Consider the following 21,368-nt stretch of genomic DNA (forward strand, 5'->3'; position numbering starts at 1 on the left):
ATAAACTGGTTACAAAGGCACAATGTGCGAAGGGTTAAATAAAAAAGGAGGACCGACACCAGCGTCAGCGTCAGCTGCGGTAGAGGCCTGCATCACACCAAAGGGTTAGGGTTTGGGGAAAATAACTTGTGTTTTCTTTTTTTTTTTTGGAAACAACCTAACAGTATGATAACTGACAGACACCCAGTTGGTGCGTTGTTACTAACTCTGCGATCACTATCCCCTCGACTCCACTTTTCTTTTTTTTGTGTGCTATTACTCCTTTATCGTGTATCTTTCTTAATGATAAAAACAGAGTATTTCTTGGCTTCCACCGAAGATTGCTCATACAGGGTAACTCTCTTGAGAAGCAGTTTGTGCAAGTCATGTTGCGGTGCAGCTGGTTTTTGCACTCAGGGTTTCGAATCCCCACAGGTGAAGAGATTGATGGCCAGATTCTTGTGAATCGTTTTAGCAGGAGGCGAGGCAAAGGTGGGTGGATCCCGCGTGCTATCACTGCGACCCGGTTGCAGGGGTGGGTTGCAATTGCTGGTATCCTTGTAGGTGCTGCGGTTTTTATTGGACCATGGTTTATCGATGAATATCGTGAAATGTTGGGTTACAAGTTCGTGCCGGAGCCGCCGTCAAGCATGCCACGCATGTCAACGCAGTGGTGGGAAAATGAATGGCGTAAGGGGAACCCACTTTGGCGGGCTGGTGAGAGTACTGTCGATTTCTACACTGGCGCATTCGACTTTGTGCGTAATGTCACAGGTCGCACTTTGTACGATGCGACCGCGTTCAAACTCTTACAGAAATCGTCACAGAAACCGTTGCGGCCGCGTGCATTGGTGCCGCTATGCGGCGACTCACCAATTATAAAGGAACTAGCAGTGCGCGGCTTTGAAGTGGATGCGATTGATGCATCGGAAACGGCTATGCGATCTTGCGTGGAGCGGACGGAACGCGCTCTTCCTCAAGATGCATACGACCGGATCCATCTTCACTGGAAAGACGTGTTTTCACCGGAGTTATGGAATGGTTCACTCAAAAGTGTGAAGTTTGATTTCATATACGAGCGTCAAGGAATGACTTCGCTTAACCGCGATCAACGCGAAGACTACGCACTTTTGTTGAAGCAGGCTCTAGCTGATGATGGCGTGATGTACGTAGAGGGGATATTTCGCACAGGGAGAGTGAAAGGGAATAAAATACGAGGTCCACCTTACTCTCTCTCACGGCGTGAGCTCCAACAACTTTTCCCAGCTGATGACGGGTACGTGGTACAGTGTGAGGAGACGAACGACGCTATGACTAAGCTTAGCCGTGAAGACAAGGTGCTGCAACGTGTACCTAAGGAGTTGTATGTTACTCCTTTTCATTGTGCAATATTTCGCTCGAGGAGTTTAAATCCGGGGGGTGTGTCCACATAGTTAATGAAAGCTTCTGAAGTGGAGCTCAGTCCCTGGTAGTTCGTTTGTGGGGTGACGAGCGAGTTGCGGCGGATCTACCAAAGTATGAGACGATGATGGATGTGACGACCACGTTACCTCATTTTCGTCGTGACTTTTTTTTTGTTAATATCTCTTTTCTGCGTACGCTATCTCATGAACAGGAACACCGACACGCTCCCATTTTTCTCTCATGATCATTGTTTCTTGATTTGCACATTGAGATCAAGGAAGTAGCTGTACCGGAAGAATGCGGAGCGCGTTGCGTCGGTGTATTCTGCGCCATCAAGGTTGCCTTCGAATGAAGCAGTCCCTTTCCGCTTTTCCTACTGTTGTGACTGGTATGACCCGCCATCAAGGCAACTCTCTCATTGGCACAACTCATGGAGCGGAGTTATCCCTGGCGGGTGATCCACAGAGTGTATCGCACCTCTCTGCTCGCAATATAGCAACAGAGGCCCTGCAAATGAAAAAACTGCACCAGGAGCGCGGTGGAAATCCCATGTTAGCGCAGCAGGCACGCCGTGTGCTTTTCGCCACATCGATAGCGGGTCAAAACCTCGACGCTCGTTCAGTCGCTTTGTTGCTGAATACTGCCGTTTACTTTGGTATGGAGAGTGATGCAAAGTTAGTGAGGGAGTGCATCGACTACTGTTTGAAAAACGACAAACTTATAACAGTGGACGTGCTGCCTATCGTCGTTACCGCTTGTGCGACACTGAAGTCGCGTGACGCGCGTGAAGTTATTGAAATGCAAGCACAGAAAGCCGCTCGCAATGCCAAATTTCTTGATGCTAAGGATGTAACGAATATTATAAGCGCCTTCTCGAAGACAGGTATTAATCACGAAAAACTCTTTGCTTTCCTATCGCGGCGGGTGCAAACACTCGCCCGCGTAGGTGAGTTCGAGGCGGCACATTTAGTTATACTTGCCAACGCCTTCTCGCGGCTACGTTACCGAGATAAATTCCTTTTTGGTGCCATCGCCCGCCGAGCGATGTCGTTACGGGAACGTGTAACTGTAAATGAGTTGGTGCCTCTCATCGTGGCATTCTCTAAAATTGGGTTGAAGGATCCGAAACTAAGCAAGAGGTTCGCCACCAAGGCCATGGAGTACGTCGATCAAATGAATGCCGAACAGGTTGCAAGCATGTTCATGGCTTTTGCTTACTTTGGCATCCGTTACGATCAGCTCTTTGGTGTTCTTACGAACCGCGCGGTGGAGCTTATTGATGAATTTAACGCGCAGTACATCAGTACAACCCTCAATGCGTTCCAGCGCATTGGCATTAATAACCCTGAGTTATTTGACAACTTAGCAGAGCGTGCGCTTGCTGTAGTACAAGACCACGACGCGCGGGATATTTCCAAAACAGTTACCGCACTTGCACACTTTGGGCTGAAGGACGAAGAGCTATTTAAGCGGCTTGCCTCTCACGCTGCCAGCATTGCGGACCAGTTTGATGCCATGGGCCTTGTGAATACCGCCCACGCCTTTGCCCGCACAAATTTTCTTCAACAGGATATGGCTGTTGCGCTCTCAGAGCGCAGCGTGTACGTGTGCCGCTTACTGGATGCAGGGGAGACGCGCCGACTCTTGTGGGCACTAGCTAAATTTCAAGTACGCGATCCAAAGATATTAACACCTGTGTTTAACCGCTGTCTCGCCCTGCACTACGACTTCTTTGCGGATCCAACGGGTAGCGAAGAAATTGAGGAGATTTTCGACTTTTATGGCCCTAACTTCTGTCCCCCGTTGTACCAGTTGTATATTTCCCGTGGGTCTACACCGCAAGCATAATTATCTGACGCAACAGACCTGTGATTTGGAATTATTGAGGAGAAACTCGTAAATGCAGCTGTTGTGAACATAATTCACGACTTGGTATGTTCGTGACGATGGCGCCCATACGAAAGCAAAAACAACGGACAACTGTTTTCGAACACGATTCTGTGAATGTCAGGTGGTATTTAGTGGGGCTCGTGTGGGTGTTTCCCATTCCTTTCTTCAAGGTTCCCAATCTTTTATCTACCTTGCTTTTGTACGGGCGTATGCGCGTGACGCACTGTCCAACACAAATGCTAATTCCTCTCGGAGGTATTCTAGTATTTTCCTCTTTGCCTCATTTCCTACCAAAGCAAAGATGAAATGAAAAAAAAAAGAGAAGGAAGGATACCAGAGGGTAATATCAGCAGTCAGGGGGGAGGGGGTTACTTGGTGTGGTGTTGGTAGTGTTTTCATTACTTCGTTGTTCGCGCTTCCAGACTGATTAGAGATGGTGTCTCGAAATAGCGCGGTCACTTGTTTGTGCACCTTTTAGTCCCTGGTATTTGCAGTGAGACGGTTGGAGTGGCTTTCGAAGTAGGTGTGTTCGAGGAAAGTGTGGCTCAAAAGGAAGGGAGTTCGGTAGTGCCACCCTGGCTCTAACGAAAAAAAAAATTATGGAGGGTACAGGCGGTACTGGCAATCTACCGCACTTTGGATGAGTGAATTGTGGGGGCCGCACGCGTTTGCCTCTAAAAGGTCATTAAACCACTGCTGCTTCTGCTATCTTTTTTTTGTTTTAAAACCAGTGGTGATTTTCTTTCTTGAAACACACACGTTCTTTTTCCCTCACGTCTCATTTACACGCATGTGGAGGTACCCTCCAGCATATCTTTTAGTGCCATGCTGAACAACAAGAAAGAAAACACGGATGAACAAGCCGGCATGACTGTGCGGCAGCGGCTGCGGCAGAAGCGTGAGTTGGAGGAAAAACGAAAGTTTGGGCTTGCTCCGCTTTGTGTGGACGCGGTGTCGGGTCAGGAGATTAGCCCCAACGTGCCTCACCTCATATCTCAAGCACCATGGTACTACGGCAGTACCGGACCAACACTCGAACATCAGCGGCAGAAGAATGTGGAGGCTATTGAAGCTCTGAATGATCAGCGCGACGCCGTTAAGGTGTTTGATAAGCCGAAAACATATGTGGCTGGTGCGTGCGGCAATTGCGGCAGCGTCACTCACAAGACGCATGAATGCTATAAACCACGGAAAAAAGTCGGCGCAATGTATAGCGGCAAGGTAACGGGTGTTAGTATGTCGGTAGAATGTGTGGAAAAAAATTACGCGCAAAAACGTGACAGGTACGCGATGGGCATTGGGGTTGACTTACTTCAAAGTATGAACCAGGATGGCGGTGTAGCAGATCAAGAAGATCAGGGTGGGCATAATGATGGAAGTGGAGGAGAGAAGCGATCGAAACTCGAGGATGTTTTTGCTTCGAAGACAGCGGTTTCTGGCGGTGGCGGTGGTGTGGCAATTAAGGAACTACCGAAGCACTTGCATAACCTGGACGATGATGGACTCTTCTTTGATCCCAAGACGGGTTCGATGCGCGGCAATCCCAACGCAGCTGATCCCACGAAAATATTTCAAGGCGATCTGCAGCGCTACCGATCGGGAGATTATTACACCTACCTTGAAATGCAACTTCGTTTTCTCAAGGGGGAGTCTTCATCTTTCGTGGACTTTAGGTTGGACGAACAACTCCAAAAAGAAAAGCAGCAACAAACCATTGGCAGCAGTGGTGGTAACCCCAGCGGCGGTGGTGAGAGTGTGGGAGAAACGGCTCATGACAGACTGGTACGTTCCCTTTACGGTGATTCTACTCTTGTTTCCTCTGGGAACGCGCAGAAAATGAGAGAAGCTCTTGCTGCGGCTTCGGCGTACACCAGCTGTTCAGCACCAGATGAAGATACACTCGCCACTAGCGCGCCATCATCATCTCATGCTTTAGGCCCGGCAACGCGAAATGGCCACTTGTATGTTTACGGAAGCTATTTTGATACAAAAGAATTTAGGTGGGGCTACAAATGCTGCAAGCGTCTGGGGAGGGAAGCAGAGGCATGTAAGATGGAAAAGGCTTCGACAACAAAGGAACTCGAGTAGGCCGTCATCGCTGGCCCCCTTATTGTTGTGATGCTGAACTTTAATCGGATGGAAATACTTATACAAATGGCCTTTGACCCCGCATCTTTTACAATTTTCCAAGCGCAAACTGACCCTTCTTCCTCGTGGGTAAGTTACTGAAGTGTGGATGATTAACGACAGGGTATTCTTACGGCTCCTGACTCGGCAATTTCAACATTACAAACTCTCTAGGACCTTCGTAAGCTGTTTGTGTTCGTTTTCCCTCTTACCGTGCGACGATCTCTCACATCTTTCCCTTTCTTAATTATCAATTTAACTTCTTATGTGTGCGTTTAGGTTGCTGCCTTGTTGGAAGTGGATTCTATTTTTTTTTTTTTTGGGGGGGTCGAAGAAGGGTATAGGGAATAGAGCGTGCTTATACGAAAACATACACAAAGCAAGGAAAAAGTGTGTAGGAATCAGCGGCATCAACAGGACTGTTGCTTGGGAAGGCGAAAAGGCAGTTGCAGAGTAAGCGATGCATCTCTACTTAACCAAGCGAGTAGCCATCCCTTCAACAGTGGCTGTCACAGCAGTTGCGTGGAACGAGGAACAGGGATGGCTGGCAGTGGGTGGAAAAGGTGGTTTGCTCAAAGTGTTGAAAATTGATGGCGGCGGATCGCAGCGCGGTGGACTCGCAATGAATCAAACACTCGAAGGGCACGAAACTGACGTGTCGGTGGTAGCATGGAACCACCAGTACCGCAAACTTACTTCCAGTGACGCTGGGGGGCAAATTATTGTATGGATGCTTCACAAGGGAATGTGGTTGGAGGAGATGATCAACAACCGCAATAAGAGCACTGTGCGTGACCTCGCATGGAGTGTGGACGGCACAAAGGTGTGCATTGTCTATGAAGATGGGGCCGTCATTCTTGGTGGTGTGGATGGCAACCGTCTGTGGGGAAAAGACTTGAAGTGTGAACTTACCAATGTTACATGGAGCCCCGATGATCGCTATATCCTCTTCGGTACCAAGTCTGGAGACGTGCAGATGCACGACAGTGCTACTGGCCACCTTGTAAATCAAGTGGCCATTACACATCAGGCTAATAAAGTGCCACTCGCTGGGTTAGAATGGAGTTCTGCATGGGTCGACAGGCCGGAACCACTTCCCTCATTGGCGGTATGCTACAAGAACGGCCGCATACATTTGCTACGCGGCATAACAGACCATGAAGCCCGCGTTGTTGAAGCTGGGATCAACGTCACGGGAATCGCTTGGAATCCGCAAGGGACAATGCTTGCAGTATGTGGTGTACCCGCCACTGGTGGTGCATCTGGGGATGGAGGTACGTCGGCGCAGGGAGGCGCCACCGGGGGAGATGCGGGGGCAGATGGCTCCGCCTCCTCGGTGCTGACACTGATTTACAATGGTGACGGAGTTCATATGCGGACACTACGTATGAATGGTAAGTTCTGCGGCGGTATCACCTGGGAGGGCGACGGTTTGCGCGTTGCCGTCGCAGTTGATGCTGCCATGTACTTTGCGAACGTACGATGTGACTACAAATACGCTTACTTCCACAAAACAGTTGTCTTTGCATACAACCGCCCCGACCGCACAGACAGCAGCGTAATGTTTTGGAACACGAGGAACAACGAGCGCGTCATTCGCCACATACGTGGGCTACTTCATATACATGCTTGCAGGAATGCGTGCCTGATTGTCAATGCCCCAGGTGAAGAGCGTTGCTGCATTGTGCAACTCGTGAATGCCATTGGGTGTCCTATTGAGTCGAGGATGTTGGATATGGAGCCAATCGTGAGCGGTTTGAACTCCTCTCACGTGGTTGTCGCAGACGAGGAGAACATTTACATCTGGCAGTTCCGCGATCCGTCCGTCGTGGTGGACGCCCTTGATCCTGTTTCTGTGCAGATGAGCCGCCGCGAAACCCACGACCGGGTCGTGCACGTCGATGATTTTGTACGGGCTGATACACCTTCTGCCCTCACTACGCAAACAGCTCTAACGAATGATCTTATCTGCACCGTGTGTCTTAGTGAAGACTTTCTGTTCGTGGCTCGCGAATCGGGATTGCTACAGCTGTACCGCTTTAACCCTCTGCAGTTGGTTGGGAAAGCTGTTCTGCCGTGCCGTCCACAGAGCATTGCGGTTAACTGTAACTCCACGCGTCTTGTTTTAATTGATGTCGTTGGTGTAATGCGCATGTTTCACATCGACCCAACAACGATGTCTCTCGCTCCGAGTAAACTAGTTCCCCAACCCGGTTTTGAGCGGAAGGACGTGTGGAATGTCCAGTGGGCACAGGATGATCCCGAGATGCTCGCTGTTATGGAAAGGTCTCGCCTCCACATATATCACGGCACGGAGTCGGAAGAGCCGATTACCTGCAGTACCCACATATGCAAGTTCCGATCGCTAAAGGTCCGGTCACTGCTGTTGGATGAGTTAAAACAGGACCCGGAGAGGCCTCGAAGGGAGTATGTTATCGATCATGATACACGTGCACTTCGGGATGCGCGGGAGGTAATGCAGACCGCATCAACAAGAGACGCGTTACGATACATGGACGAACACTCGCACCCAAAGCTGTGGTCTCTTTTTGCTGAGCACGCCCTCGCGCAACTGGACTTCGACAGCGCAGAACTTGCGTTTATCCGTTGTGGAGACTACCCAGCGATTCAGTTTGTTAAGCGTATCAAAACACTGGACGATCCACAGAAGCAACGCGCTGAGATTCACACCTATTACCATCGCTTTGACCAGGCGGAAAAGATATACAAGGACATTGACCGTAAAGACCTTGCCCTGGAGCTGCGTTACCGCCTTGGCGACTGGTTCCGTGTCGTGCAGTTAGTTCAGGAAGGTGGTGGTGATGAGTCCCACATGAGGCGGGCGTGGGAGAACATTGGCGACTTCTATGCCGACCGGCAGAAATGGACCAAAGCGGCTCAGTACTACTCGCAGAGCCAGCAGCTACATAAGCTCGCCCACATACTTTTCCTGCAGGAGGATTACGATCTCCTCGTGCAACTCATCCAGAACGCCGAACACGATCGTGAGCTTTTATTGAAGTTAGGTGAAATGCTTCTTTCCGTTGGCCTCGGTGAAGAGGCATTGCGCGCATATTTGGCAGCTGGTGAACCTCGCCTGGCCGTGGAGAGCTGCACGCAATTAAATCAATGGGACTGCGTTATGGCTGTTGCGGAGGAGTACAAACTGACGGACGTTAGCAAACAGTTGGGCCGGCACGCTACGCGGCTTGTTGACAGCGGTCGCCTTTCTGAAGCTATTGGGTTGTACCGCAAGGCCGGGCAGCACGACGAGGCGGCGCGGTTGCTTGCGGGACTTGGGCAGCGCGCAGCCACAACTAATCCACTTAGTGCAAAGAAGTTTTATGTGTTGTCTGCACTGGAAGTGGAGAAGTACCGAAAGAAAAAAATGACGCTCAGTGGAAACGGCACAGCAGCTGTTGAGGCGTTGTTAGACGTAGAACAAAGTGGAAAGGGCCAAGAGCGGGCGTTTGATGCGGCGTGGCGTGGTGCAGAGGCATACCACTTCTTCCTGCTTTGTCAGCAACACATATTGAATAGGAATCTTGTTTACGCACTAAATGTAGCCATGCGGTTAATGGATTATGATGATATCATAAGTCCTGTTGACAGTTATAGCCTTATTGCGCTTACGGCATACCTGGCTAAAAACTACAGCATTTGCAGTAAGGCCTTTACTCGTTTGGAGGCAGCGGAGCAAATGGATGAGCAGAGTCAATCAGAAGGGGGTGAAGCGAGGGGTGCTGTGCAACTACAAATGATGGATATGATAGCGGACCTTGATGTTTCTTGCCGTACCAAAGTTGGACATGGCGTTGGTCCGGCAGGTGGTGGGGCCGGGGGCGTTAGTGGCACTACTCGTCTCGATGGTACTACAACCTCTTTACAGCTGACAAATCCGTCAAAGGGTGCCGTGTCTGCCATACAAATGACTTATCCAACCGTCACGTTGACGGAACCTCGTCGTCGCTTTGCGGATCTCGCCAGCAAAATATTCACTCAACATAAGCCGGAAGATAACTTTATTGACCGTGTGAAATGTCATAAGTGTGAGGCTCACAATAAAGAATGGGCATCTGCCTGTGTGCGCTGTCAGCAGCCATTCCACGTTTGCATATATTCCGGTCGTAGCATTACTTCAGAAGAGTTCTGGCAGTGTAGTGTGTGTCACCACCGACTTCTTGACGTGGAAACCGACCGCTTCCGTAACTGCCCGTTATGTCACACACCTCTTCGTCACTAGTTTCAGAGATTTGTAGGGGTTAGAGGAGAAGCAAGCTTTTAAAATTGTCTCTAGAATGTGTTTGCTTCCTCACACACAGTTTACATTTCCTTTCCATACTGGAAGGCCCCGCAGGCGTATTGAACCATTTGCCTTCTATTCCTCTTTCCACTGTTTGATTGCTTGCTTATATGCTCAACTCGTGTGCCCCACTGCGCTGTTCAATTTTTCTTTTACCATTATGTTTCTCCAGCTGATGGTGTTGGTGCTCGTCGAGGTTTTGCCGTGTGGGGTACGAAGAAGTGGGGATGTGTTGTGTACGTTACCGTTGTTTTTGTTGTTGTGTTGGGGAGTGGGGAAGGCGTTTATTGGGAGAAAAAAGAAATGCCTCGAGCACGAGCCGTCTCGGCCCTGGAGCATATGCATCAAAAGGCTGATAATATTAATATCTATGTGCATGAATGTACAAACAAGTGAAATTTATGCGCAATGAACAAAACCTCTGCATCGAAAGAATAGATCAATGGAGACCAATGGGTGTGAGAAGTGATGCAACTAGCGCGCGCATGCACAACCTTACAAGTTTCTTTTCGTTGGATAACTATCCGAGCGAAGTGAGGTATGAATAAATAAATGCATATATAGAGAAAGGAGAAGGAAATAATATTGGGCAAGTGATGAGGGCTGAGAATTTTGTTCGTGCGCGTTGAAGAGAGAAAGAGTTGGTTGCATCTTTTCTCACCACGTAGACATTTTTTCCTTTTTTTTGTTTGCCTCTGAATATTGAATTTTGCTTCGTTTCGCCTGTGCGAGCGTGTGATCATACTGTTGGAAGTGCCATGGTGCCGACTATATATAGTTTCGTTATGTTCCAACCCCTCACCATTGCATCAATATTTGCTCCGTCCACTGATCTTAACATGGTGAACAATGGCAAATGTTGCGGATGGCACTGATGGAGAGGTGATTAGTGGTCGCGGGTGGAAATGGTTTGACAGAAAAGGTGGAGCATCAGAAGGAAAAAGTCGCAGTTTTCAAAGAAAAAGCTGTCATGAGGACCGTACATCCCTTGCCAAAGTACATACGAAACCCGTTTCTCTGTTTCGCATTCTTTTTTTTCTTCCTTTTTCAAGATACATCAAAAAGGTTTCTTTCCTCTTGGTCTGTTTTTGTGCAATGTTCCTCTGTGTAAGTTTGTCCCTTCCGTTTTCCGACTCTGATTTACCGACAGCGCCCTTTTGTTCTTCCCTACTTCATATGCGTACGCTTGTGCGCGTTTCCGCCCACCGTGACAGGCACAAAGGAAGTGGAACTCATTGCAGTTTTGTTACTTGGCTGTTATCAACGTAGCCGTACGAGTGCGGCACAGCTACCGGCGCCGTTATAAGGCGTAATACTACGGCAAGCTGTTGCGCAGAAGGAAGGCGCATTGAAGTGGAGAACCAAAACATCGTTTGATCAAACGTGGATTGAATGCTACGTCGAACGCGTTTTATTTGTGTGGGCGCGAAGCACTTCTTTAGAACAGATGGCCAACCGTATCAACCGTACACAATAAAGTCGCTCTTCCTTTTTGGCTTTATTGCCTCTACGGCATTCCTTTCTGTTTTCACCGTGAAGGAAACGAAAAAGGCTGGGCCACTGGAGCTTCCCGATGAGCTTGAGGACGAGCGGCGCCGGAGGAATGACCCTCGACGACCACCCTGGCCGCTGCTGCATCAACGCAGTGTTCTTTTGCGAGAGGGGAAGGCACCACACGACGACCTTCTACTTCTGTGGGAACAAACACGCCATTATTATCCTGCAGACTGGCTCGTGCCTCTAGAGATAACACAGGTATTGAAGTACACAAGCGGGGCATACCTGCAAAATTATGTACCGGATCCCGACCAGTTGCGTAAGGAGGTACTGATGCAACTGTTGAATATTCAGTATGGACGGGTGAGGGACCCAAATGGGGGTAGACTCAACCGAGATGTGAAGGAAATTATCGCAATGGCAATTGAGGATTTGGAGAACATGGACCTCAGTCCCGGCACAGAACCGGCGCTAGTGCCGACGCACACCTAAGCGCGGAGTGCAAACAAAAAAAAAACAGCAACACAAAGTGAGAGTTACGTAGTGTTTTTCTCTTTTTTTTTTTTCGGTTCCTTGTCACTGAAACTTATACATGTTACTTTCCCCCCTTTTTGACTTTAATGCCGGACGTCTTGTGGTCGAGTGCCATTTTTTTTTTCTTTTCGTGATTACATGACCATGTTTTGTAGCTTGACCCCTCTTTATCTATCTCGATGTGGATGTGTTGGACTCTATCAAAACTGGGTGTGGTGAAGATCACTGATTATGGAGTGTGAATGGCGATTTTACCTTGAAGGCTCAAACACGGTGCTCATTTCCATCGGTTGGGTTCCGCTGCCCAGTGGGCACATGTGCTGCTGCGCAGGTGGGTGGAGCCACGGGACACCGACGATATGATGATAAATGTTGATAAGAAGAAGAGGAGGGAGCGGGGCACAGTTGGAGGCACGACTTTTTTTGTTTTGCAGTTCGAAACTCGATCATTTTGGTAAAGAGCCCGCAGCTGAAAAGCTAAATGGGCTGAGTGACCGGTATCAAGTCTAGTTAATTATTACTGTTGCCACTTTTTGGGGAATAAATCACGCGATTTCGGTGCTACCGTCGTTGAGCGCCTAAGAGCAGGCGAGATGTGGGGAAAGGTGTGCACGGGGTTATTTTTTTCGAAGTTTGTTTGGCGGTAGATATTTTGCGTCTCCTTTTAGAGGTTGTTTCTGTCTCTGCCTTTGTGGGCTCTCTACTTTTATTGTTCTTTTTTTTTTCGTTCTGATCTTTCGTTTAACCTGGTCATCATGCATTGAAGTGTTGACAAGCCGGTGACCAAAGAGGCAGGCTACGGAAAGCTGGAGAATAGCTGGCTATTACAGTAGCAGTGGCTAAAAAAAAAGTTGTAAGGCGTATACTATATCATGGCGGCTAAAGGAAAGTCAACACAAAGGCGTTCTGCCACCGGTGGTGCTAATTCCAAAGGTGCTTCCGCTAAAATTTCTCCAGTAAAGAAGTCAACAGCGAGAAAAGGACAGCAAAAGACAACCAAGAAAACACCTGTGGTAACCAAGCCAGTGCCTACCAAAACAACTGCGGCGGCGGGGGTGAAAAAGAAAGTTGATGCTGCTGTAACCACGCAAGCGCCGGTGACAGGGGGGAAGCGGGAGCGATTTCTTCGGAAGGGACGCGGCGTTGTCGACGTGCACTCGGGCAAAGTGGACACTTGCCATGTGTACGAGAGAGACGGCACCGTGTTTCAGTTTACACTGAATCAAACAAACATATCGAGTAATAACAATAAGTTCTACATAACTCAACTACTTGAGGATGACGCGCGCAAAAATTACTTTATCTTTGCGCGGTGGGGCCGTGTGGGCGCTGTGGGGCAATACATGTTGGAACCGTACTTGGATGCGCGCAGTGCGGAGCAGGACTTTTGTTCCAAGTTCCGCGAGAAGACACGCAATGACTGGGTCGACCGTGGACGTTTCAAAAAGGTTCCCGGGAAGTATGAGTACATGGAGGTTGACTATGGGGAAGATGATGACGATGACGCTGGTGGGGAAAAGCCGGGGAAGAAGAAAAAAGCGGAGAAACCGGTGAGAGAGTCAAAGTTACCCAAAGAAGTTCAAGATTTGATGCGACTCATTGGGTGCAGGGAGTCGATGTCGCAGGTGCTCCGAGAGCTGGAGGTGGACACCGAACGAATGCCATTGGGGAAAATATCGAAGGCGCAGATCCTGCGCGCCTACGAAGTACTGAAGGAAATCGAGAAGAAGCTTAAGCGGCCACTGAAACAACTGGAGGAACTGTCCAGTCGCTTTTATACGCTAATACCTCACGCGTTTGGCACCAGGCGGCCTCCAGTCATCAATACAGTTGATGTGGTTCGGCAGAAAAGGGAGATGCTGGAAACACTGGCTGAGTTGGAGGTTGCGTCAACACTCGTGGACATGAAAGACGATGAGGCCTTGCATCCGTTGGACAATATCTACAGAAAGATGAAGTGTGCGATCCAGCCACTAAAACCGCAAAGCGAGGTATACAAACGTATTGTCCAGTATGTTCGCAACACTCAAGGACCTACCCACGACGCATATACCCTTCAGGTGGTGGAAGTCTTTACACTGCGGCGGGAGGACGAAGAGGAGCGATACAAACCGTTCAAGAAAATGGACAATCGCCAAATGCTGTGGCACGGCTCACGTATTACAAACTTCCTTGGTATCCTTTCACAAGGGCTTCGGATCGCACCTCCGGAGGCTCCCTGCACTGGATATATGTTTGGGAAGGGGATATACCTCTCCGATGTGTGCTCCAAGTCTGCGAATTATTGCCATCCACCACGTGACACTAATACGGGCCTTTTGCTACTCTGTGAAGTAGCGCTAGGGAAGCAGAAGGAGTATGAAAATGCACACTACATGTTAGAACCAGAGAAAGGAACAAACTCCACCAAGGGTGTTGGACGCATGTATCCCGATCCTAAAGGGGCGGAAGTTGTGAAAGGTGTGCTGTGGCCAAAGGGATGCATCAAGGAGGATTCGCGCTCCACTTCTTTAATATACCCTGAACACATCATATATGACGTCCGTCAATGCGTGTTGAGGTATCTAGTTCGTGTTTCTTTTGAGTATAAATAGTGGTTACACCGGTTTTGACAAGTGGGGGATGCCATCATCCCTTTCCTCTCTTCATTTTTATCTCGTGCTCTGGAGACAGTAGTGGACAGACTGCAGCCCAAAGTATAAAGAAGTTCAGGCGCCACGTGCATAACCTTGCGACTGCGGCCCCTTGCTCTTAACATCCCGAAGAAGAGAAGAATCTTGTGTTGGACGTCGCACATGCCTTCGTTTTGTTTTCGTTTGCATTGTTACTTTCATAATATTGTGTACCAGGTTCTGACGCTTGCGTATGACAAACCCCCAATAGTTTGTTCCCACCCTCGCTTCGTATCTATTTTTTTGTTTTTTTTGTATTTTTCACCTGACTTACAGTTCACACCCTTATGTCTTTGCATTGCCACCGGTGATGGTTTTATGTATGGCTAGCGGTGCCTAGCGTTGGCTTGTGAACGGGAGAGGGAGGTGTTTGCCCCATCCTCCCTAAATTATCCATCTAAACCGGCGTATGATGTTTTTTTGTTTTTACCTTTTTTCAGATTCTTTCGTCATTGTGAACCACTGTAGGTGTCGTCTGCCTTATAGCATGCCTTATGTTGGGTGAGGATTTCCTAGTCTCTGTGGAGCACACAAAATGCGCAGTGGCGCCAAAACTGTTGGCGGAAAGTGAGGAGGGTTGGCATAAGTGGTAAGTGATACTGGAAATGGCTAGAAATTGAAAAAACACAGGAGATCTTTTTCCTCCTGATCAGTACTATTACTTAACTTATTCAGTGCGTTTCCTTGTGATCGTTTACGCTTTTCATTTTCACCTTCTTGTGAATTGATCGAAAGACATATAGTTACAGGATGGCGTCGGTTGTCAGCCCTCTGAAGGGGACTTCTGTCAATCTTCCCTGGAAATTGTTGGTTGCGGCTGCGCAACCATACCAAACACTTTCAGGCCCAGCGCTGTCAGTCAACTTTCTCCAGCAACCGACCCTTATGCCATTTCAGCAGTTTCCTCTTCATCACGCTGGCATCCCGGGATTGTACTTTCACTCACTCCTGCACAGCCTAGCTGAGTTTGCAACAACACCGCGGCCGGTGCGAGACAACCACGTGAAAATGCTGCATGCGCCAATGGAAGACTTCTGGCAGAGGGTTGGAGTTCTAAATTGTGCGTATTACACGTTCTTTACGCCTTTTAGCGGACAGCATCCAGCACTTGGGGCTGTTGAATTGTCGTTATCGCCACAGCGCAAGCAAAGGGATGTGCGCTTAACCCTTTACAATGGAGTGTACCAACCCATTGCCACAATGATATGCACAGGAGAAGCTGATGATCCTTCTTGCAACATTCCGTCGCAGCATGACGCTTTAGCGTGGCCGAAGCCGCATAGCTGTCTTGATGGAGATGCGTTTGGTGCGTCGCTAATTGGAAATGTGTCAAAGCTTTCCGATGGCTGCTTCATGCAGGAAGCACTCTTTACAAACAGTAGTGAGTCTGAGGAGGACGTGGTGCCGCCGTGGCGGGTGGACAGGTGTGTAGCAGATTTCTGCCGTTCTCTAGCAGTGGCAGGATTCCTCGCACCGCATGTTCCTAGTGGAAAACAATGTCACTTTACCATCGCTGCTCAACAGACCTTGGCACATGATGATGTCATGAGTGGGGAATCGGTTGTTGTTGTGACTGCCGCCCCCCGTGTATTCGCCAAGTATCGAATGCCCCCGTGGCGTCATCAAATTGGTCTGCCTCTGTTTGGACCTGGTGTGTATCCGCTCTGTGTGGCACTTCGTGTGGAGATGAGGCAGAAGGGATACACGGTTAATTCGGGAACGTACTTCCTTATGGACACGGGGTTGAGTGTGTGAGGTGCGGTACGGTACGGGCATTGGCGCATGCACATGTGGGGGAATGTGTGTGCAATTATCCGCAGGCGATTGTCACAGCCCCCCTTTTTCCCCACGTTCATGTCTTCATCTCTCAGTGCTCGTGTAATGACTGTGACTCGTAAACACTGTTCTCCGTTTTTATTTTAATTCTCTTTGTTACTCTCTTACGTAGGTGAAGTGCGGTCCCCTTCGTTTGATTGACTACTGGTGAGATTCGTATCGGCAAAATCAAGGGACTTGAAAGGAACTAGCAGAAGCAATTAGTGCAGAGGGTAGTGCACTCTTTCCATTCAATTCTGGACATTTTTCTGCCTCAACACCCCACAGCAGGTTGCTTTGTGGTGTTGCTGTGTTACCGATAATCTCAGTGAGTAGAGTAGGAAGGAGGAGTATATACAGCGAAGGGTACATTACATCGGATTCGGCACCCGCACGGAGCCAAATAGCAAATCATCACAAGAAAGGTGTTTGTAGGGAGAGGTACAACACACCTGTAAAGTATTCGTTCATTAGGTGCTGTCCCCCATGGCTAAGAAAAAGAAGTCCAAACGGGGCGTAGAAGTAAAGGACATCAGCAACTTTCAGTATGGATACCGTGCGGATTCGTCCAACGCGGTACGTACTCCTGTGGCAACTCGGAGAGTTCCTGTTGATCCTGCTGTTTTGAAACGCGCATACATTTTGCACAACTTCCAGTTTGTGCTCCGGCATGACGCTCAGCAACTCAGAGCTGTCCCTGGTTTGCCGCAGAGGCCACACCAGGTAACTGAAGCCCTTCGACTGAGTGGTACAACGCCCCCGTGGGATCTCATTATTGCAGTGGTGGCACGGGGGACGTGGGAGGAGTTTCACTGCCCGGTGTGCCTGGAGGAGCCACAGGCAGCGCGTATCACGAGTTGTGGCCATGTCTTTTGCTTGGTTTGTGTACTGCAGTACATTTCTAGGCGAAAAGCGGAGAGCAAGCAGCGGACTTGTCCAGTGTGCAGCAACTTTATTACCGTGGCCTCCCTACGGCCCTGTATGGTCAGGTTGGTAGAACCGCCATCCGTGGGTGCCAGGGCTTCTTTCACCATGCTGAAGCGTAAAGGGGACTCTTGTATCTTGCTTCGGCAAGATGATCCCTGCTGGAAGGAAACGACCCTTACCGATGACGAACTCCGTCTTCCATTCTACGGTGAGCCGTCCGCAACATACAGTAGGTACGTCATCTCCACGGAAAGCGGCGAAGCTACATTGCGTGAGGACGAATGCACAGCAATAACGAGGCAAATAAGTATGCTTGAGGCGCAGCCAAGGCCGTTTACATCATTTGATGATGACTTACTTAAAAGGGCCGAAGACGCTCTCCGACTTACCCTGCAGGGAGTTCCACAGCAACAATCGGCGGGTGAAACTCGCTCTTCCCCTCCTCTTGCTCCTAAAACACCGGGTACGGAAACAAACATGGCTTATGAATTTTATGGGGAGACCGACGGGCAGGCGTATTACATGCATCCCATCACATACAAAATGTTGTGTGTGGATGCTGAGGCCCGTAACTCGCCTCTCCGCAACGTTGTAGAGGCTCCGGTAGAGGAGATTACGACGTTTACGCAGGACGAGGCATCCAGGAAACGCTACAGAGTTTTTGCTCACGTACCACTTCATGCAACAATAAAGTTGTGTCTTCTTGACCTGAGCGACATTGTTCTTGCGTCCACAATGAAGATTTTCGAACCAACACTTGCACGGCTGCGGAAGTCACGGCAACTTCGGGAATCGAGTATTAGCAGCAGTACCGAAGATTCTACGTGGCAGGAGTACCTCCGACGCTACCGCACTGATTGGCGGGGTGAGGCAGAGAGAACTTTGGAGGATATGAGCCCGATGTCGGAATTTATGATGTCGGAGATGTCTGCAGATTTCGAGCGTCTACCAGCACTTGAACTCTCCCCATCCGATGGTACTCCGCCCCTTGGTCCCGTGCCGCAAGCATCAGCGGGAAGGGAAACACCCGGAGGAGGTTGCTGGAAGACCGGCAACTCTCTCCAGCTTTTCTCTTCACCTCCAGTGCGCCCCGTTGTGCCTACATGGGGTGGGCACGGCTTCAATCCAAACAAACCATCGTCGAACGTGTCTCTAGCTGAGGGGCGGAAGAGGTAACATGAAGGGCTGCAATATTTTATTGGGGCGTGCATTTCCGTAAAAAGAAAAAAAATTAAATCAAGTAATGCCAATAACACATTTCTGTGGCGCAGTTTTATGGTTGCCGAGGAAAAGAGGCATAGAGCTAAAGATGCCCTCCACACACACACACACGTATACATCTATATATATATATATATATACGTGTGTGTGCGGATCGTTCCCCCCTCTTCACCTAACTTCAGTGGATAAGTGTGAGGAAAGCAGGGGAAAGGACGGTGAAGTAGATACTTCATGTATACAACATGGGTTGGCACTGCCTTCGGAAGATATATGGCTGGAAGCTGGGCGTGGAAGAGTAAGTTAAGTGAGACCGCGCACCGGATCCTGTCTGCTCCATGGGAAGGATGAATGTGGTTGCGTTAGTTCGCCCAGGTGTGAGGAGAGGGGTTGTTTGCCATTTTCCTTTTGATCGATCACCGCTCGATGGTGTTTTCTTTGCAGCAAGTGGTTGTGTTTTACACTTTGAGCCACGTTTCAAAGAATGCAAATTGTTTTTGCTTTTCTTCATCCTTCCTCATTTCCCTCTCCAATTGGGGTTATTTCTTATTACGCTTTTTACCCTTTAAATTTGTACGCCACGCAAAACCTTCCGGAACCGGAGTGGCGAAGGAAACCGTTTGTGTTACAAGCGATCTTGATTGTTTAGCATATCATGCGAGATGTGGGGACCAAACCAGGAGGTAGCGCACCCGCGACACGACGGCAAATCATTCTACCTCCCATCAACTAGTGCGGCGGGTGCTGCTGCTCTCGGTGCTTCCCTACTGCCGCATAGTAACTTGGTTTGTGCGCCATTGAATCCTCATATAGCGCGGGAACCAGTGGATACTGCAACCGGGGATGGTGATGGGACAGTTCGTGCTTTACTCACACGGTTCCGTATTGAGAACGAGCGACTTCGTGATCAGGTAAAGGCGCACGTGGTGCAAGAAGCTCTCCTTACGCAGCGTTTGCAGGAGTTAAGTGCAAGAAACACAGCGCTCCACCTACAGGATTTCCGAAAGAGGGATAACGACGCTGTAGTGGAGAAACTGAAGAAGCAACTGGAGGTGAAGGAGATGGAGGTGCGTGCACTGCAACTTCAAGTTGGAGAGTTAAATGGTCGTATTTCAGCCTACGAGGAGGCGATTTCGCGCCCCGACCACCCCCAGGGTCTTTCTGCAAATTCGATGGATCGTGTGCGGGAGCTCATTTGTGAAGCTTTGAGCAGTGCAGGTTTTTTGACACGCGTCGCGAATGCGGTGGAGCACTGCCACCCTTCAACACACGAGGTAACAGATTGCCCCCGCTCAGTTGAAGAGTGCACTAATCATTGTCTCCAGGCTGCTATGCGCGGGAATAAGGAATTGCCTGGTGAAACAGCGGCGCGTGGTCACCATGTGTCTTGTGAGGAGCTCGCTTCTGCCCTTCGTGAGGAGGTTTTGTTTTGCGAAACGGTAGCGGTTCGTGTGGCCGCAAAGCTGTTCATGGAACGTTCGTCAGCGGATTCCTCTGCGAAGGCTGATCGTGGAACTGGTTTGCAGCATCAGGAGGAGTCCGCGCCTCCGCTTGCGAGGCCCACCGCCGAGTGTCCGGCGGAGGCGCATGAATTGCCGCAAAGTGACCGCCGGCCTCGCCGCAAGCCCGCCGCTCGACCCACCGTGGAGGATTGCGAAGTGCAGTGAAGTGCTTAATGATAGAAGAATATAGAAAAACGCGTCTACCCAATGTGTTTCAGTGCAGACCTTACTCCCTTTCCATATGCCGCCCGCCCCTGTGGCCTTCACAGTGAGAAGGAGGGATGCATGTGACCCGTGTAACTCTTAGGATTGCATCTCCCCTTGCAACTGACGCTGGGAATGTATTGCCGTCGGATGGGGGGAGGAGGTGGACAACAATGCTGTCAGCGATGGCGGCGTTGACGTTTTTTTTTTTTTTAAGCCCTCGTTAACTGTTATGTGGATTATTCTTCCTTCTTCCCATTTTTCTTTTTCTTATTCGACACATTATCGTGGTACAGAAAGAAGTAGCCGCATCAAAAAAGGTAACTCGACAGAGAGATAAGGCACTTCATTCTCCCGACTGGAATCGGTAAGAAAGGTACGAAAGCTACTTAGCGGTTGCCACAGCAAGCTAAAAGCGGAGGTGTTACATCATGTCCTCCGGTTTCCATTTTCATGACGTGTCCAATGACGCCATCAAAGGAATGCCACCGAGCGAGGCTTTACATAAGCACCTGGAGAATGCGCAGCTCGCGCACCGCATTTGCCTTGCCAAGGCACTAAAGGCTGGTGAACCCCCTGTGGAAAAATGTGCACTCACGTGGGGTGAAGTGCTCATACGGTACCAGGCCTGGTCCGAGTATCGCCCACCCTTCCAGGATAGTGTTGCACAGGCAAAATACAAGAAGTACTGGAGCAAAAAGCGACAGGAAGAGGACGACAAGAATCCATTCAAATAACTGGTGTGCTTAACACGGGGAACGGGGCACCCCTTGGGAGTTGCTTGCTGTACGGTTCCAAGGAATGGCGTAACGTTGATGTGTGTGTTTTTAGCGGATATATTTTATTGCAGTGGCGTGTGTAGCAGTTGGTCGGGTAAGGAATTGAACGAAAATTTGTCTGTTTGTTGGCTGCTTTTTGCAGCCTTAGGAGCATGCTGGAGAGTATTTACACCGAATTAGTTCCGTTTCCCATTCAGTCTCTCTCCCCTCCTCAAATTTGGGGGGGGGGCTTTTCATGATATTGTTGTGCACGTTGGTAAAACCAAAAAGATTTCTAACTAAACCTCTATCTCCTCCGCTTATTGTTTTCTGTCACCTTAGCTTTTTCTTCGTTAAAAGGCAATATAGCTCCACTACTCATGGGCGAGATGGGAATGGTAGGAAAAATAAATGCTCGGCGTGGCTGCGCAAACCAAATACACCTCTCAAAGCCATGTCTTTCTTAGTTTACGGAATTATTTGGATCTAAAGGACGGTGCTCTTGTCGAGAGGTGAGGTGTCTCCGAGATCAACCACG

The 21,368-nt window shown here is 49.3% G+C and overlaps 10 protein-coding genes across 10 annotated transcripts, besides 3 other annotated features; all 10 read left to right on the forward strand.

The window, feature by feature from the left end:
* Positions 1-16,302: part of a sequence feature (sequence corresponds to BAC RPCI93-26K5) that runs on past the window's edge.
* Tb927.5.3000 (hypothetical protein, conserved) lies at positions 366-1,412 on the forward strand (the record flags this gene model as incomplete). Its single annotated transcript, XM_839879.1, has 1 exon — positions 366-1,412. The coding sequence occupies one exon, from the start codon at positions 366-368 to the stop codon at positions 1,410-1,412; it is 1,047 nt and encodes a 348-aa protein (XP_844972.1).
* Tb927.5.3010 (hypothetical protein, conserved) lies at positions 1,681-3,231 on the forward strand (the record flags this gene model as incomplete). The annotated part of the gene is made up of 1 exon (XM_839880.1): positions 1,681-3,231. One exon carries the CDS (start codon positions 1,681-1,683, stop codon positions 3,229-3,231), a length of 1,551 nt encoding a protein of 516 aa, XP_844973.1.
* On the forward strand, positions 4,099-5,361 carry Tb927.5.3020 (hypothetical protein, conserved; the record flags this gene model as incomplete). The annotated part of the gene is made up of 1 exon (XM_839881.1): positions 4,099-5,361. The coding sequence occupies one exon, from the start codon at positions 4,099-4,101 to the stop codon at positions 5,359-5,361; it is 1,263 nt and encodes a 420-aa protein (XP_844974.1).
* On the forward strand, positions 5,861-9,643 carry Tb927.5.3030 (hypothetical protein, conserved; the record flags this gene model as incomplete). The annotated part of the gene is made up of 1 exon (XM_839882.1): positions 5,861-9,643. The coding sequence occupies one exon, from the start codon at positions 5,861-5,863 to the stop codon at positions 9,641-9,643; it is 3,783 nt and encodes a 1,260-aa protein (XP_844975.1).
* Positions 11,096-11,692, forward strand: Tb927.5.3040 (hypothetical protein, conserved; the record flags this gene model as incomplete). The annotated part of the gene is made up of 1 exon (XM_839883.1): positions 11,096-11,692. One exon carries the CDS (start codon positions 11,096-11,098, stop codon positions 11,690-11,692), a length of 597 nt encoding a protein of 198 aa, XP_844976.1.
* Tb927.5.3050 (poly(ADP-ribose) polymerase, putative) lies at positions 12,607-14,328 on the forward strand (the record flags this gene model as incomplete). Its single annotated transcript, XM_839884.1, has 1 exon — positions 12,607-14,328. One exon carries the CDS (start codon positions 12,607-12,609, stop codon positions 14,326-14,328), a length of 1,722 nt encoding a protein of 573 aa, XP_844977.1.
* Tb927.5.3060 (hypothetical protein, conserved) lies at positions 15,157-16,161 on the forward strand (the record flags this gene model as incomplete). The annotated part of the gene is made up of 1 exon (XM_839885.1): positions 15,157-16,161. The coding sequence occupies one exon, from the start codon at positions 15,157-15,159 to the stop codon at positions 16,159-16,161; it is 1,005 nt and encodes a 334-aa protein (XP_844978.1).
* Positions 16,303-21,368: part of a sequence feature (sequence corresponds to BAC RPCI93-27M3) that runs on past the window's edge.
* Tb927.5.3070 (hypothetical protein, conserved) lies at positions 16,708-18,324 on the forward strand (the record flags this gene model as incomplete). The annotated part of the gene is made up of 1 exon (XM_839886.1): positions 16,708-18,324. One exon carries the CDS (start codon positions 16,708-16,710, stop codon positions 18,322-18,324), a length of 1,617 nt encoding a protein of 538 aa, XP_844979.1.
* Positions 18,482-18,509: a microsatellite.
* On the forward strand, positions 19,029-20,033 carry Tb927.5.3080 (hypothetical protein, conserved; the record flags this gene model as incomplete). Its single annotated transcript, XM_839887.1, has 1 exon — positions 19,029-20,033. One exon carries the CDS (start codon positions 19,029-19,031, stop codon positions 20,031-20,033), a length of 1,005 nt encoding a protein of 334 aa, XP_844980.1.
* On the forward strand, positions 20,504-20,809 carry Tb927.5.3090 (hypothetical protein, conserved; the record flags this gene model as incomplete). The annotated part of the gene is made up of 1 exon (XM_839888.1): positions 20,504-20,809. One exon carries the CDS (start codon positions 20,504-20,506, stop codon positions 20,807-20,809), a length of 306 nt encoding a protein of 101 aa, XP_844981.1.

Source organism: Trypanosoma brucei, chromosome 5 (genome assembly GCF_000002445.2).
Source record: "Trypanosoma brucei brucei TREU927 chromosome 5, complete sequence".
NCBI classification, from domain to species: Eukaryota; Euglenozoa; class Kinetoplastea; order Trypanosomatida; family Trypanosomatidae; genus Trypanosoma; species Trypanosoma brucei.